This window comes from Capra hircus, chromosome 3 (assembly GCF_001704415.2).
Source record: "Capra hircus breed San Clemente chromosome 3, ASM170441v1, whole genome shotgun sequence".
In the NCBI taxonomy this organism is placed as follows: Eukaryota; Metazoa; Chordata; class Mammalia; order Artiodactyla; family Bovidae; genus Capra; species Capra hircus.
The window spans coordinates 72,081,808-72,100,128 of record NC_030810.1 but is presented as its reverse complement, the minus strand read 5'-3'; the positions used below and the strand labels follow the sequence as shown (position 1 = coordinate 72,100,128).

At 39.7% G+C, this 18,321-nt stretch overlaps 1 protein-coding gene across 1 annotated transcript in view; it reads left to right on the top strand.

Moving 5' to 3' along the window:
• The window catches only part of ALG14 (ALG14, UDP-N-acetylglucosaminyltransferase subunit), a 102,732-nt gene continuing 86,326 nt past the window's right edge, over window positions 1,916–18,321 (top strand). The window contains exons 1-2 of the mRNA XM_005678129.3: window positions 1,916–2,160; window positions 8,688–8,839. Of these exons, the coding sequence (XP_005678186.3) occupies window positions 2,022–2,160; window positions 8,688–8,839 (291 nt within the window). The 5' untranslated portion in view covers window positions 1,916–2,021. The remainder of the gene's footprint in view (window positions 2,161–8,687; window positions 8,840–18,321) is intronic.

The following is an 18,321-nucleotide window of genomic DNA, read 5'->3' as shown; positions in this document are numbered from 1 at the left end:
CAGCCAGATACAACAGGTGAGTTGTATGTCATCCTCCATCCTACCCCAGCCAGCTTTGTGGTCTCATTCCTTTGATGAGTGGGCAGGTGATATAAACAAGGCCAGACAGTGAAAGTCTTCTGTGAGAGGTTCTGGAAAAGGTTTCCTCCCTCTTAAACAAACAAACAAACAAGGGCCTGATGACAAGATAACCTCTTGAAATCTGGAGACCAGATATAATTTCTGAGACCACTAAATACCTGCTTTTAAGTAGGAGGGGAAACAGCGTTAAGCTGAAGCCATTGCTGGGAATGGCAGAGCGGGCAGATGAAAGAAAACTATATCCTTTGTAATGTTCTTAAGCTGTTGTTCATACTGAGCCAGAGGCTCTACCTCTGGACTTTCATCTATGTATTTGTAAGGCCAGGGGATTCTGATGCCATCAAAATTTGAGAGGCACTGACTTCCAAACCCACAATTATAAAACTTCACCACCACTACCAGCTAAGTAATGTTAAGCAATTTAACTTTTATAGAATCCTTTTCTTTATCTGTAAAGTTCAAAAATAAGATTCACCTTATGAATGACCTTATTGTGAGGATACAGCGTTAAGAGGATTTGATAGACCACAGGAAGTGCTGCAAGGTCCATTAGCCAAAAAATGATGCCACATAGTTCCTAAATACTTCCCAAACTTGCCTGCTGATACAAATAGACGGATTGGTTAGATGAGTTGATCTTAGGCCTCTCCCCTGGGGATTCTGTTTCAGTAGCTCCCTACTGTACCCTAGAAGTCACATTTTTAAAAACACTGTTCTAGGATCTAAGCAAGTTTGAATTTACCAAAGGAATGTGTGAAAATGTTGCTCAGTCATGTCCTACTCTTTGTGATCCTGAGGACTGTAGCCCACCATGCTCCTCTGTCCATGGAGTTCTTCAGGCAAGAATACTGGAGTGGGTTGCCATTTCCTTCTCCAAAGGATCTTCCTGATCCAGAATCCAGGGAAGGAACCCAGGTCTCCTGCATTGCAGGCAGATTCTTTACCATCTGAGCAATCAGCGAAGACCTAGCAAAGGAATACACAATGTAAACTCCTATGCAGCAGGAGCTGGGGTTTCCACTGTCTAAATCTAAACCTGCCACTATCTCACTTGAGCAAGCTGTTTAACCTTTCTGGACTTGTTTACTCCTCTGTACACTTGTCCTATCTAACCTACAAGTCCACGGGGAACTGAAGACAAATTACCCATGGGATGAAGGGGTTCCTCCCAGTATTTTTATATTGCTGTAATGGGAATTAAGTAAACACAAAATTAAGCAAAATTGAGATAGGGGAGGTGTTGCCTTTATGGTAAAATTAACTGAATAGGACGATGCCATCTCTAGCCCGCCACCTTGAGCCCCTGAGCATCCACTCGTCTCAGGATCACGGTGTAACCTGAGGTGATCACCTACTCTGGTCACACTGTTTGAGATGTGTGAAAACGTCTAGAAAAGTGAAAAGTCTGAGCGTTGGGAAAGAGGAGAAATACGAAGGCCCTAAATTCAACTTTCTGTACCAAGGTACTTTAACTGCAAACACTTTCAGTAGTAGCTGCGCATGTGCAACAGAAACATTTCTCTCGGCGTTTCATAAAAAAAAAAACGGCGATGTATGCCATTGGCCTCAGGTGGAAGTCACAAAGTTGGTAAAGCTGGAACACCTGCTAACTTGGGCGCTCCGGGGTTCTTTAGAGCGCACAGGTAGCGTGTCATTCTCATGCGCTGCAACCAAACTTCTCCAGGGTGTTAATCCGGGAATTTCAGTTTATGCACTGGCTATTTGTTAGCAGAAACCCGCCCCCCACCACCCCGCCGGAAGCCAGCGGAGCGGTCTGAGCCCGGGCTTCCGCCTCTGGCCTTGAACTCCTCCCACCTCAAGCAAGCCACACCCACCAAGACGCCCACTCTTCGAATTTGAGTCTCCGGAGAGCCCGTAGTTTTGAACTCTGACCGCTCCTCGGCCGGCACCGGGATAGCACGCATGCGTATTTTCTTTGAATGGTTGGCGCCCTTATCCTCGCGGCGGCTGCAGGAGCCGTGGCCTTGCTGCTGCTGGCAGTGCGGCTGTGGGTAGTCCTGAGTCCTCGCGCTCCTGTGCCTCGGCGGTCTCTCAGCCTCTTGGTGGTGGCTGGATCTGGTGAGTATACGGGCCGTGACTGGCGGATTAGGGTCGGGGACTACAAAACCCAGAGTCCACCGCGGCGCTCTTCGCAGCGCCAGTAGGACTTTTTGCAGCTTTGAATGCTGAGATTTGTAGTTTGAGTGATTGGCTCAAGTCAGCCCAACCTGGGCAAAACGCTGGTTTGTTGTCAAAGTGCCTCAAGCCGCGCGTTTATTGACAAATGCATAATTTACACTTATCTATAATAAGCTTTTCTGTAGCGTATATTTTTCTAACAAAGTAAGTATCAGTTACCAAAGATGACACAGAAGCCTGTTGATGCAACATGAAATTTCCCTGAAAAATGTTGTTTTGCATTATTAATCTAGACATTTGGGATTTAGGAATCACAGTTGCTGCATGAAAAACAAGACAAACCGAATCGTCGCATTTATAAGTATACATATACAAACTCCAGTATTTTGGCCACCTCACGGGAAGAGTTGACTCATTGGAAAAGACTCTGATGCTGGGAGGGATTGGGGGCAGGAGGAGAAGGGGACGACAGAGGATGAGATGGCTGGATGGCATCGTTGACTCGATGGACGTTGAGTCTGAGTGAACTCCGGGAATTGGTGATGGACAGGGAGGCCTGGCGTGCTGCGATTCATGGGGTCGCAAAGAGTCGAACACGACTGAGCAACTGAACTGAACGGAACTGATATACAAAATCTGCGAGTGTAGAAGCAATTACCTACCAACAGGAGAACAATACACACCTCAGGATATTGTGTCAGGGAATGAACAACAATCTGTACAGTCAGATAATGCAATCTAAACGGAATCGGCCTGCTCTGTAGGCGCTTACAACTTTAAATGGACAGTTCTGAGAGCCATACACACCCACACTATGTATATATAGAAATGCCAGAAGATTGCATCCAGAAAGATTAATATTTATAGTATTAGCACGTGTTCTAAACCTATGTTCACGTGTAATTCGTTACTTTATTCCCTTAATGTGTTTTGAGCCATGGGAGAGAGGGCAGGCAATAAACTAAGCCCTAAAAATAACAAACCTGATTAACACTACTTGTCGTGGAGTGCTGACTATGTACCAAGCACTGAAAGGTGTGAGGGAACAGCTGTGAATGAAATGGAGAATATAGAAAAACTAACAGAAAACAAAAAACAGAATGGATCCTTACTGCAATGAGAAAAGTGCTGTAACCTGGGAAGTAGAAACTGCTATGTAAGTTCACACTGGGCATCACTTTATCTGAACCTGAGGCAGGAAGCTTACTGGAAGAAGTGATGTCTAAAGGGATGCTTGAAAGATGACTAAGAATTAGCCAGACAAGGGGGAGCTGGGTCTTTGAGGTCGGAAAGGTGTGTAAAGAAAGCCATGGCACTTGGAAGGCCAGACGTGAGAGAGCACTCCTGCAGTGAGTTGGATGTGGGGAGGTAATGATTGGAGAGGGTATTTTAACACCCCCCAAACACACACATAGAGCAAGGGACACTACTCCACTGCATTCTACCATGTAGTCATTAGGATCACTTACCTCTAAATTAACATAATACTGGAGTTAAATGACATCTCTGCTGCTACTGCTGCTAAGTCACTTCAGTCATGTCTGACTCTGTGTGACCCCATAGACAGCAGCCCACCAGGCTCCACCGTCCCTAGGATTCTCCAGGCAAGAACACTGGAGTGGGTTGCCATTTCCTTCTCCAATGCATGAAAGTAAAAAGTGAAAGTGAAGTCGCTCAGTCATGTCCGACTCTTGGCGACCCCATGGACTGCAGCCCACCAGGCTCCTCCATCCATGGGATTTTCCAGGCAAGAGTACTGGAGTGGGGTGCCATTGCCTTCTCCAATGACATCTCTGCCACTTAATAATGTGGTGATCTTGGGCAAATTAGTTAACCTCATTGAACCTTCTATTTCTACTTTGAAAAATTTGAGTTAGGATGAGAGAGTAAATGTGGTGGTAAAGTGCTTAGCAAAGTGCTTGGCACATAGTAATGCATTTAATAAGTGATGACTTTTGATAGTCCTAGTAGCAAAGGAATCTTTTAAAGAATTTTTGAATGGAGAGTGACCCAGTTGAATCTGAGCTTTCACAAAGATCATTCAGCCTGCATTATCACGAGAATGTTTTGACAAAGACTGAGGTAGGGAGACAAGTAGTAGCCTTTTGAATACTTCAGGTGACAGATGACAGCCTGACTGGGGTTGATGAGTGAGGGGATGGAGAAAAATATATGCATTTAAGTGAGATTTAGGAGATAAAAATCACTAGAATTGTGGATTGGAAGTGGAGGGTGATGGGAAGGTGGGCTCAAGAGTGATGTCTGGGTTTCTGGCTTGAGCAGATAGATGGAAGAATGGATGTTCGAGCCATTCACTTAACATCATGAGATTTGGCAGACTGGGAAGCAAAACTAAAATTGAGCATTTGTCAGGCAAGCGGTGCCCTCTGTCATTCGAACCATGAAGGGTATGAAGAGTCAAGGACCTCCAAAAGTCATCCAAACCAAAGAAAGATTTGTAGTTAGATAAATAATTTAATAGTTCATGTCCAAAATTTAGCATGGGAAGGCATTTTCCTTGTCTATCCTGAATATCAAAAAATGCTTAATCTTACCATAATGTATCACTTGTTTAAAGAATACCAATCAAAATTATTATTTGTCTTTGAAATACTATGTTTCAAAGACATGTGACCTGCTTAGACAATTTCAGATGTAATATTAAATTGTCTGTCATTGGAGGTATAGCAGTAACAAAATAAAAGCCCTTGCTATCATGGTGTTTACTGTCTACTGGGACTAGGGTGGGGGAAACCAAAACAGAAAAAGTGAATAGACTGTATAGTTAGTTATAGGCAATAAATACTATGAAGTAGAGAAAGGAAGTTGCATTTTAGATAGAATTGTCAGAGAAAGCCGCCTTAGCGAGATGACACATCAGCAAGGAGGCCAGAGTGGCTGGAGTATACTGCATAAGGTGGGGAAGAAGCAGATGAGGCCCAGCCCAGCCCATCCCAGTTGCTCAGCCGCTTCCGACTCTGCGACCCCGTGAATCGCAGCACACCAGGCCTCCCTGTCCATCACCAGCTCCCGGAGCTCACTCAGACTCACGTCCATCGAGTCAGCGATGCCATGCAGCCATCTCATCCTCAGTCGTCCTCTTCTCCTCCTGCCCCCAATCCCTCCCAGCATCAGAGTCTTTTCCAATGAGTCAACTCTTCGCATGAGGTGGCCAAAGTATTGGAGTTTCAGCTTAAGCATCATTCCTTCCAAAGAAATCCCAGGGTTGATCTCCTTCAGAATGGACTGGTTGGATCTCCTTGCAGTCCAAGGGACTCTCTAGAGTCTTCTCCAACACCACAGTTCAAAAGCATCAATTCTTCGGCACTCAGCCTTCTTCACAGTCCAACTCTCACATCCATACATGACCACTGGAAAAACCATGGCCTTGACTAGGCAGATCTTAGTCAGCAAAGTAATGTCTCCGCTTTTGAATATACTATCTATGTTGGTCATAACTTTTCTTCCAAGGAGTAAGTGTCTTTTAATTTCATGGCTGCAATCACCATCTGCAGTGATTTTGGAGCCCCCCAAAAAAAAGTCTGACACTGTTTCCACTGTTTCCCCATCTATTTCCCATGAAGTGATGGGACTGGATGCCATGATCTTCGTTGTCTGAATGTTGAGCTTTAAGCCAACTTTTTCGCTCTCCTCTTTTACTTTCATCAAGAGGCTTTTTAGCTCTTCTTCACTTTCTGCCATAAGGGTGGTGTCATCTGCATATCTGAGGTGATTGATATTTCTCCCGGCAATCTTGATTCCAGCTTGTGTTTCTTCCAGTCCAGCGTTTCTCATGATGTACTCTGCATATAAGTCAAATAAGCAGGGTGACAATATACAGCCTTGACGTACTCCTTTTCCTATTTGGAACCAGTCTGTTGTTCCATGTCCAGTTCTAACTGTTGCTTCCTGACCTGCATACAGATTTCTCAAGAGGCAGGTCAGGTGGTCTGGTATGCCCATCTCTTTCAGAATTTTCCACAGTTTATTGTGATCCGCACAGTCACAGGCTTTGGCATAGTCAATAAAGCAGAAATAGATGTTTTTCTGGAACTCTCTTGCATTTTCCATGATCCAGCGGATGTTGGCAATTTGATCTCTGGTTCCTCTGCCTTTTCTAAAACCAGCTTGAACATCAGGGAGTTCACGGTTCACGTATTGCTGAAGCCTGGCTTGGAGAATTTTGAGCATTACTTTACTAGCATGTGAGATGAGTGCAATGGCCCAAGAGCTTACAAAAAGTCTTTTATTCCATATGAGAAGGGGAGCTCTTGGAGGGTTTTGAATAGAGACAAATAATTTGATCAACTCTTTTTAATAGGATCACTCTAGAGGCTGTGTTGAGAATAGACTATATTGGGTACTCAAATAGACAAGAGCAGTGAGGGGAATAGACCGGGAAGCTATAGTCATAATCCATGCAAGAAAGGTGTGGTTTGGATCAGGATGCTTGCAAAGGAAGTTAGGGGTGATTGCATTCTGGGTACATCTTAAGATAGAACTGAGAGGATTTCATTCCCAAAGAATAAATCTTAATGAAAGAGTGAAATGGAAGACAAAGCCCATCATTTTAATGACCTGATTCAGTAACAAGGTTAAATTTTCAAAGAATGTATTCAGTGAGGGTTTCCTTTAAAGGAAAAAAGACCATGAAAGCAGGTAAAATGAAGTCTTAGCTACAGTGGAAGATGTTATGTATATTAGGTTTTATCCTTAATTGTTCCAGCTGTGAAAATAAGTACATACTTTGCAAACTACCACACTTTCGCAAAGTTAAAAACAAAAATTCTAAGGTGAGTATGAGATGTGTGAATTACTTGCATAAGAAGATGGGTGACAAGTTATGGACAGAGGCGCCTGGTGGGCTACAGTCCATGGGGTCACAAAGAGTCGAACAGGACTGAGCAGCTAACGCTTTCATTCACTTTCACAGAAGGAAATGGGTGACAAGTTATTAAGTTACAGTATGATTCTAATTCCCATGTATTTTTTGTACTGACTATTTCTATATCTAATTCCTTCTGAGATCTAGAGAGTAATCTTTCCCTTTCTACTATAAGAAAATATATGTGCTTCGAGAAAACACATACTTAATTTGTTTGATTATCCTACTTGTTTGTTTGTATCACTATTGAAAGCTTTCTTACAACAGGGGGAGCTTTGTAGCAGGGGGAGCTTTGTAGCATGACCAGAAGCAAAGAAGAGGTAACAAATAAGATGAACACAGAGAATGTTAAAGACATCAACCTGGCTGAGGCCAAGGGATTGTGCAATTAAATAGATATGATAGGGCTCATTCTTAAGAAGTTCAGTTGCCTTGCTTAATTGGCATATAGTTAATGAGATAAATATATTCTTTTGATTTTTTTCCCCTGAAAGAAACCTTAATGAACACGGTTGACTTTTAAATTCATGGTTTTAAAATTAAAGTGGGAAAATTTTGGAGATTGTACGATTTCAGAAATTGAACACACAGTGGTTGGGTGAAGTTTGGTAAGTGTTTGAGGACCTGCAGAGAGCTGAGACTTCTGTTAGGAGGTGTTGAACAAAAGTCTTCCTTAGAAAGATCTGAGCCCTGGCAATCAGCGCTCATGCCTGCCTAATATTACTTCACAACATGGAAGCCTTCAGCAGCTGCTTCCCATTTTCCAGCCTACTTTGCTGACCTTACTTCACCTTCATCTTTCTTCCCAGGGTTCCCACCAAGCCTTGAACACCCATCCCAGATCTTGTCTTCTCATGTCCTAATGATCCAACCCCACCCAGTGGCATCCCTGAACCTGTCTGCCCATTAGCTTCACTTTTAAGTCATCTCAGCCTTTGCCAGGGATCTTCTCTATGCTGAGGGCATTGCTTTTCATAACAGTTTGCTTGCCTGTCCCCCTCATTTTAATGTTTTTTGCTGTCTTGCATCACTCTTTATATACCTGTGTGTGTCTTGCCCCTGTCCCATCAGACTTCTTGATAACAGGACCTGTGTTTTATACCAGGCTTCCCAAGTGATGCAATCGCCAAGAATCTGCCTGCAATGCAGGAGACTTGAGACACAGTTTTGATCCCTGTGTCAGGAAGGTCCCCTAGAGAAGGAAATGCTAACTCTCTCCAGTATTCTTTGCTGGAACAATCCCATGGACAGAGGAGCCTGATGGACTACAGTCCATGGGGTCGCAAAGAGCTGGGCAGGACTGAGCCACTGAGCACGCACAGTACAGTGTCTTATACTTCTTTGTACCTTCTTCAGCTAGTATAGTAGCACGACTTACTGCTGGTACTGATTTTATTTTTATACATCTATTATCCTCTTCCCCCATATAGAAGTAATATTTCTACAAGGGCACAGATTATTGTTTCCAGATATTCCTTCTGTATTTTGAGAAATACACAAAAGTTAGCATTAGGATAACATCATCAGATGGATATGTCCATTACAAGTTTCTTCATCTTAGGTCTTCCAATATTTTTTCCAGGTGGGCATACCACTGAGATCCTAAGGCTGCTGGAGAACCTGTCCAATGCTTATTCTCCTAGACATTATATCGTTGCTGACACTGATGAAATGAGTACCCATAAAATAAATTCTTTTGAACAAATTCGAGCTGATAGAAACCCCAGTGCTACGGTAAGTAATAATTTCTGAGTCTAAGAAAGTTACAGGTTGTATATTGAATTTCATTCTCTCATGAAGCAATCTCATGGCACTTCAGTGCCCTGCTCACACAATACAGTCACATGTTTATTGCCAATGAAATATAGTGCCTTTACTACCCAAAGATAAAAGCTTCTTTAAAATAAATCTTCAGATAAAAATGGATGCTAATTTCTTATATTCTTTTCTTTTAAATGGAAATTTTTTTTTTTTTGGTAATTCCAACTGCAAAAATTGTTTTATTTATAAGTACATACATTAAAGCATCCAGTTCATGTGCTTATTGGCTCTTTGTTAAAGTTGTTTGTTTTTTTTTTTTGAAGAACACACCAAAGTGTAATTTTTTTTAATATTTATCTATTTATTTGGCTGTGCTGGGTTTTAGTTGCAATGTGCAAACTCTTGGTCATGGCATGTGGGATATAATTCCTTGACCAGGGATTGAACCTGAGCCCCCTGCATTGGGAGCATGGAGTCTTAGTCACTGGACCATCAAGGAAGTCTCTCATTAAAGTTCTTTATCAATGTATTATGTGTATTGATAATTTATCTGTTACTACTATTTATCCTTCCAATTATATCTGTATCTGCCTTTAAAATTACTTCTCAACTCCTCATTGCTCACTTCATTTTAGCATTTTGATCAGAATTTGGAGTAAATTGAAAAAAAGTAAAACTATTTTATCAAGGAAAGAAACCAGAGCTATTCTTCATTAGGTTGTCTCCATCGTTCCCGCTCTCTGGTACCTGCCTGGCCATGGAGCTCCAACAGGTAGTTCAGGAATGGACAGACAACCCAGCTCAGGCCACTCAAAGTGTTCCTCTGGGCTCTTTGGACTTGAGGACCCTGAGAATGGAAATAGTCTTTCTTCAGGTGCTTCAGCTCTATAAAAGAGAAAACTTGGAGAAAAGCAGCCATGTTTTCACCTGCTAGCTAAAGACAGACTGCAGCTGGAGCAAACTATGAAGTTAATATACAGGAAGAGCAAGATGGGAAAGCAGATGCTGAGTCTTGCCTTCAGTTACTCCAGAGCTGCCCTCATATGGGCCCTATCGTTATCTTTCTTGGAAATCAGGGTGCACTAATGGGTAACTCACCCTCTGCTGACCTTTTTAGCTAGTTAAACCTTGTTTTAGTTACGATTTGGTCACTTGTAAGTGTCATCCCTCACTGTGTGCATGCATCCAGCCATCTCATCCTCTGTCGTCCCCTTCTCCTCCTGCCCTCAAATCTTTCCCAGCATCAGGGTCTTTTCAAATGAGTCAGCTCTTCGCATCAGGTGGCCATCGCTCACTTACGCACTATTAGAATGTGTTCTTGTAAGATACCCGTTAAACAAGATTGAAATCCACCTGCTATTATTATTCAGCCATAGTGAAATATGTGGCATGGGATGAGCCAAAATGCTTCATTTCTGTTTCAGGACTCAATAGTGCGTTAGTTTCCTAGTGCTATTATAACAAAGTACTGTACACAGGGTGGCTTAGAGCAACGGAAATTTATTCTCTCACTTCATTTGTAGTTATTATAAAATAATGGCTGTATTCTGTATAATATATCCTTATAACTTATTTATTTCATGTGTAGGAGTTTAATCCCTTCTCTGACCTGCCCCTCCTTCCTTCCGTTGCCCCATTGGGAAGCACTAATTCGTTCTCTGTGTTTGTGATTTTATTTCTTTTTTATTATATTCACTAGTTTATTTTTTAGATTCCACTTGTGATATTATACAGTATTTGTCTTTCTCTAACTTACTTTGCTTAGTATATATGCTCCAAGTCAATGCATATCGTTGCATTTGGCAAAATTTCATTCTTTTTATAGCTGAGTAGTATTTCATTGTGCATGTGTGTGTGTACACTACATCTTAGTTATCCATTCATCTGTTGATGGACACTTAGGTTCCTTCTGTATCTTGGCAGTTGTATATAATGCTGCTATAAACCTTGGGGTGCGTGTATCTTTTTGATTTAGTGTTTTTGTTTCTTTTTTCAAATATATACCCAGGAGTGGAATTGCTGGGTCATATGGTAGTTCTATTTTTAGTTTTTTGGGAAACCATACTGTTTGCACCAATGGACATTCTTACCAACAGTGTATGAGGGTTCTTTTTTTCCCACATCCTCACCAATATTTGTTACCTGTGTTCTTTTTGATGACAGCCAGACAAGTGTGAGGTGATATCTCATTGTGGTTTTACCTGGCATTTCCCTGATCATTGGCCATCTGATCTTTTCTTTGGAAAATTGTCTGTGCAGATATTCTGCCCCTTTTTTAATCAGGTTGCTCGGCTTTTTTTTTTCTTTTTTGATATTGGAGCTGTTTATATATTTTTGGATATTAGCCCCCTATTGATCATATATTTGCAGATGTCTTCTCCCACTAAGTAGGCTGTCTTTTTATTTTGTCACTGTTTTCCTTTCATGTGCAGGGGCTTTTAACTTTCATTAGGTTCCATTTGTTTATTTTTGCTTTTGTTACCTTTTTTTAGGAGACAGATCCAAAAAACACTGCTACAATTTCTGTTGGGCATCTTCTGCCTATGTTTTCTTCCAGGAGTTTGATGGTTTCTGGTCTTACATTTAGGCCTTTAATCCATTTTGAGTTTATTTTTTCTACCTGATGTTAGAGAATATTCTAATTTTATTCTTTTATATGTAGCTATACAGCTTTCTCATTGCCACTTGGTTAAGAGACTGTCTTTTCTTTTTTTTTTTATTTTTATTTTTTTTAAATTTTAAAATCTTTAATTCTTACATGCGTTCCCAAACATGAACCCCCTCCCACCTCCCTCCCCACAACATCCCTCTGGGTCATCCCCGTGCACCAGCTCCAAGCATGCTGTATCCTGCATCAGACATAGACTGGCGATTCAATTCTTGCATGATAGTACACATGTTAGAATGTCATTCTCCCAAATCATCCCACCCTCTCCCTCCCTCTGAGTTCAAAAGTCCATTATACACATCTGTGTCTCTTTCCCTGTCTTGCATACAGGGTCATCATTGCCATCTTCCTAAATTCCATATATATGTGTTAGTATACTGTATTGGTGTTTTTCTTTCTGGCTTACTTCACTCTGTATAATCGGCTCCAGTTTCGTCCATCTCATCAGAACTGATTCAAATGAATTCTTTTTTACGGCTGAGTAATACTCCATTGTGTATATGTACCACAGCTTTCTTATCCATTCATCTGCTGATGGACATCTAGGTTGTTTCCATGAGACTGTCTTTTCTTCACTGTGTATTCTTGCCTCCTTTATCCTAATTGACCATCAGTGTGTGAGTTTATTTCAGGGATCTCTGTTCTGTGCCATTGATCCGTGTGTCTGTTTTTATGCCAGTACCATACTCTTTTGATTACTGTAGCTTAATGGTATAGTCTGAGGTCAGGGAGCACAATTTCTCCAGCTCTGTTCTTTCTCAAGATTGTTTGGCTGTTTTGTTGTCTTTTGTACTTCCATACAAATTAAAAAATTTCTTTAAGTTCTGTGAAAAATGCCATTGGTCGTTTGATAGAAATTACATTGAACCTGTGGATTGCCTTGGATAGCATGGTCATTTTAAGATTATTAGTTCTTGCAATCTATGAACGTGGTATACCTTTACATCTGTTTATGTGGTCTTCAATTTCCTTCATCAGTGTCTTATAATTTGCCGAACACAGGACTTTTTCCTCCTTAGGTAGGTTTATTCCTTGATATTTTATTCTTTTTTGTGCAATTGTAAATGGGATTGTTTCCTTAGTTTCTCTTTCTGATGGTTTGTGATTAGTGTGTGGAAGTGCAGCAGATTTTTGTATATTAATTTTGTAGCCTGCAATTTTGTTGTATTCATTGATGAACTCTTAATAGATTTTTAGTGGTGTCCTCAGGATTTTTTACATATAGTATCATATCATCTGCAAACAGTGACAGTTTTACTTCTTTCCAGTTTGGATTTTTTAATCTGTTTCCCTGCTGATTTCTGTGGATAGGACTTCCAACACTGTGTTGAATAAACATGGTGAGAGTGGACATTCTTGTCTTATTCCTAATTTTAGAAAAAAATGTTTTCAGCTTTTCAGTTTTGAGTATGATCTTAGCTGTGGACTTGTCATATATGGCTTTTATTATGTTGAAGTGTGTTATCTCTATGCCCGTTTTCAATATCATTAATAGATGTTGAAGTTTATGAAAAAGTTTTTCTGCACCCATTTAGATGATTATATGGCTTTTATGCTTCAGTTTGTTAATGTGGTGTATCATATTTATTGATTTGCAGATATTGAAAAATCCTAACATCCTGGGATAAACTTCACTTAATTGTAGTATATCATCCTTTTAATGTATTGTTAGAGTCAGTTAGAACTAGTGTTTCACTGAGGATTTTACATCTATGTTCATCAGTGATCTTGGCCTATAATTTATTTTTTGTGGTATGTCTGTCTGGTTTGGGTGGCAAGGTGACACTGACCTCATAGAATGAGTTTGGAAGTGTTCCTTCCTCTGCACATTTTTAGAATAGTTTGAGAAGGATAGGTGTTGACTCTTCTCTAAATGTTTGGTGGAATTTACCTGTGAAGCCTTCTGATCCTCAACTTCTGTTTGTTTGGAATTTTTTAAAAATTATTAATTCATTTTCATTTCTGGTAATTGATCTGTCCATATTTGTGTATCTTCCCGATTCAGTCTTGAGAAGTCATGTAAGAGTTTTAGGAATTTGTCCACTTCTAAGTTGCCCATTTTGTATTGCCACATAGTTGTAGTAGCCTCATGATTCTTTGTAGTTCTGTGGTGTAGGTTGTAACTTCTTTTTTATTTCCGATTTTATCGATTTGGGCCCACTTTCTTTTTCTCCTTAATGAATCTGGCTAGAGGTTTATCAATTTTGTTTACCTTTTCAAAGAACCAACTCTTAGTTTTGTTGATCTTTTCTATTGTTTTTTAGTCTCTCTTTCATTTATTTCCACTCTGACCTTTATAAGTTCTTTTTTTCTGTTAGCTTTAGGTTTTATTTGTTTTTCTCTTTCCAGCTCCTTTAGATTTGAGACTAGGTTTCTGATTTGAGATTTTTCTTGTTTCCTGGGGTAAGCTTGTATTGCTGTAAATGTCCATTTTAGAACTGCTTTTGCTGCATCCCAAAGGTTTTGGATCATTGTGTTTTCATTTTCATTTGTCTTCACATATTTTTTTTATTTCCTTTTCAATTTCTTCAGCAATCCATTTATTGTTCAGTAGCATAGTGTTTAGCTTTCACGGGTCTATATGTGTTTTGAAGCTTTTCTTTTAGAGTTGACTGTTGGTCTCATAGCAGTGTGGTCAGAAAAGATGCTTGATAGTACTCTAGTTTTCTTAAATTTATCAAGGCTTCTTTTCTGTGAAGCATGTAATGTATCCTGAAAAATGTTCCATGTGCACTTGAAAAGAATGTGTATTCTGCTGCTTTTAGATGAAATGTTCTATAAATACTCCTAAGTCCATCAGGACTATTGTGTCATTTAGGGATAGTACTTTTTTTTTATTAATCTTCTATCTGGTCTGGATGATCTGTTCATTGATGTGAGTAGGGTGTTAAAGTCCCTTACTATTATTGTTGATTTTTCCCTTTGTGTCTGTATTTCTTTTATGTATTTAGATGCTCCTATGTTGGGTGCATATGTTTATGTCTTCTTAGAGCAATCTCTGGATCATTAGGTAATGTCCTTCTTTGTCTCTTGTAACAGTGTTTATTTTAAAATCTATTTCTTCTGCTATAAGTATTGCTACCCCAGCTTTCTTTTGATTTCCACTTGCGTGGAATATGTTTTTCTATCACCTCATTTGTAGTCTGTGTGTATCTTTTGATCTGAAGCGCATCTCTTGTAGGCAGCTTTTTTTTTAACCACTCATTGTCTTTGATTAGATCATTTAGTCCAGTTAAATTTAAAGTAATTATTAATATGCATGTTCTTTTTGCCATTTTGTTCATTGTTTTGTAGGTCTTTCTTATTCTTGTTCTTCTTTTGTTCTCTCATGATTTGATGACTGTGTTTAGGATTAGGTTTGGATTCTTTTTTCTTTTTGCATGAGATATATATATGATTATGATTATATATATATATGATTAAATTCATGATCTCTTCATTTCAACTGCATTTTAACAACTTTGCATTTGTATTCTCCTCCCCTCATGATAACTGTTTTAGATATCAGGTTTTACCAGGAGTTGTTTCATGTATCCCTTATCTGATTATTGTGGATAACCTTCCTGCTAGCTTTGTGCATGGAAAATTTCCTACCTTTTTCTGTATTTTTGCCTTTGTAAGTGAACGTGAAAGTCGCTCAGTCCTATCCAACTCTTTTCAACCCCATTGACTATATAGCCCATGGAGTTCTCCAGGCTAGAATACTGGAGTGGGTAGCCGTTCCCTTTTCCAAGGGATCTTCCCAACATAGGGATCAAACCCAGGTCTCCCACATTGCAAGCAGATTCTTTACCAGCTGAGCCACCAGGAAAGCCCAAGAATGCTGGAGTGGCCTATCCCTTCTCCAGTAGATCTCCCTGACTCAGAAATCGAACTGGGGTTTTCTGCATTGCAGGCAGATTCTTTACCAGCTGAGCTACAGCCTTTACTGATTAATTTTTTCCATTCATATTTTCATGTTTCTAGTTTCTAATTGTGACCTTTTCTTTTTCACCTAGAGAAGTTCCTTTAACATTTCTTGTAAGTTCCTTTAACATTTCTGGTTTGATGGTGCATTTTAACAAGATTAGTTTTTCCAATCCATGAGCACAGAATATCTTTCTATTTATTGGTGTTTTCTTTAATTTCTTTCATCACTGTCCAATAATTTTCAGTGAACAAGTCTTTCACCTCCTTGGCTAAATTTATTCCTAGGTATTTTATTATTTTTGATGCAGTCATAAATGTTATTGTTTTCTTAATTTCTCTTTCTGATAGTTTGTTAATAGTTGTAGAAATACAAAAGATTTTTGCCTATTGATTTTGTATCCGGAACTTTGCTGAATGTGTCTCTTAATTCCAACAGTTTTTTGGTGGAGTCTTTAGGGTTTTCTATATATAAAATATCATAGCACCAACAAAAAGTCACTATTTTGTTCTTTTCCAGTTTAAGTTTTGTATAACTTGTCTGTTATACAGTGGCCCCAATGTGTTATTTTTGTTATGGAAATATAACTTTGCAGGCTTTCTGTTTCTTTTAAAACCAGTGTAACTAAGATATTTTTCTAAGAACATGTTTAATTTTGGTAACTTTGCAAATATTTTGGCATTAATATTTTCATAATATTCTCTTGCTGTTTTTGTAATCTATGCTATAGTGTTTGCGTATTTTCCATCTCTTTTGAGTTTTGTGTGTCATGATGTTTTAAATGTGTCTTTTATAAATGACAAAGTATAATTTTAAAATTCAAAACTGAGAATCATTGTCTCTTAACAAACATGTTTGGTAGATGTATGTTTATTTTGGTTACTAATATATTAGATTTATTTCTATTTTATTTGGTTCTTTCTACTTACCATTTTCTTTGAATCTTTTTTTGTTCCGTTTCTGCCTTCTGTTTGGATTGAGTTTTCATTGTCCTCCTCTTATCCTGGAATGGAAATTACCCTCTTCTCTTGGGTATTTTCTTTAAACTGTTAATAGAGATATCCAACTTAAAATCAAAATCTTATTATTTCTAGTATTCTGAAAAAAAAGAAAAGGCTTTTAGAATATTTTAACTGTGAGCACCACCTCCCATCCTATATGTTATTGTTCGGAGTTTTGGTTCTACTTTGTTTTTACTCCGCTTATATTACTTATTACTATTATTTTATGCAGTTTGTATTTATTTAGATGTATGTAGTATTTTCTTTCCTCACCCTCACTACTCCTTTCTTTTGGATCCACTATTTTTCTTCTAGAAATATATATATATATATTTAGTTCTTTCATGGAAGGTCTGTAAGGGATTTATTCTTTCCATTTTGTTTGTTTGTTTGAAAATATGTTTGGGTTTGGCCCTCCTTTGATTGCATTCTGTATTTAGAATTCTAGTTTGAATTTTTCCCTTAATAACTGTGAATTTGGCATTCATTTATTTATTTAACAAGTATTTATTGCATTCCCATTGGGTGCTAGGGATACATTAGTGAATAAATTACAAGTGTCTCTTCCTTTATGGTGTCTATATCTCAGTAGGGGGATGATAAACAAGATACTTAAATAAAATGTATAATTTGCTAGTGATAAATGCTAAAGAGAGAAGTAGAGCAGTAAGGGAACAGAGATATTGGGGAGTTGAAGGGAGACTGCAGTTTTTGGTAGAGTGGTTGGGAAAGGTGATATGTGAACCAAGACTTGATGGAGGTATGGTGCAAGGCAGCCTGAGGAAAGCCAGTTCTTGAAGAGGAAACAATAACTGCAGTGAAGAGCCCTGAGACAGAATTGTACCTGGCATATTTATGAAACAGCAAAGGAAATCAGTGTGGCCAAAGCAGAGTAAGCAAGAGAAAGCTCAGTAGGTTACGAAGCCATAGACGTCAAAGTGGGGAGAACAGGGTCAGATCTTTTAAGACCTTTTGGTCCATTTTTAACCTTAGGTTTTTTTCCCCCCATGAGTGATGTGGAGAACCATTGGGAAGTTTTAAAGGGGAATGATGTGATCTGGCTTATATTTTAATAGGATCATTTTGGCTGCTGAATACACTAAAAGGGGCAAGGGCAGAAGCGAGGAAAGCAGTTTGGAGGCCATTGCAATAATTCAGGTGAGAGACCAGCATGGCTTGGACAAGGATGGCAGTGGTGGGTGTGATGGGGAGCGGTCAGATTCTGGACATACTGTGAAGGAAACACTAATAGGATTTCCTGGCAGACAAGGTGTGAGATGTGAAGAAAAAACAGAGTGGGAGATGACATCCAGATTTTTGGCCTGAGCTACCAGGAAAATGGAGCTGCCATTCATTTACATGAGGAAGACTACATGAGAGAACAGCAGGCCTGAGTGTAAGATATCTGCGAATATATAAGCAAGGAGGTTGGCTGTGCAGTTAGATGTGTGAGTCTGAAGTTGAAGGAAGCTGGTCTTCAACATGAATTTTGGAGTCACCTGTGTTTACATCAGTTAAGTTCAGTCGCTCAGTCGTGTCTGACTCTTTGCGATCCCATGAATCGCAGCACGCCAGGCCTCCCTGTCCATCACCATCTCCCGGAGTTCACTCAGACTCACGTCCATCGAGTCCGTGATGCCATCCAGCCATCTCATCCTCGGTCGTCCCCTTCTCCTCCTGCCCCCAATCCCTCCCAGCATCAGAGTCTTTTCCAATGAGTCAACTCTTTGCATGAGGTGGCCAAAGTACTGGAGTTTCAGCTTCAGCATCATTCCTTCCAAAGAAATCCCAGGGCTGATCTCCTTCAGAATGGACTGCTTGGATCTCCTTGCAGTCCAAGGGACTCTCAAGAGTCTTCTCCAACACCACAGTTCAAAAG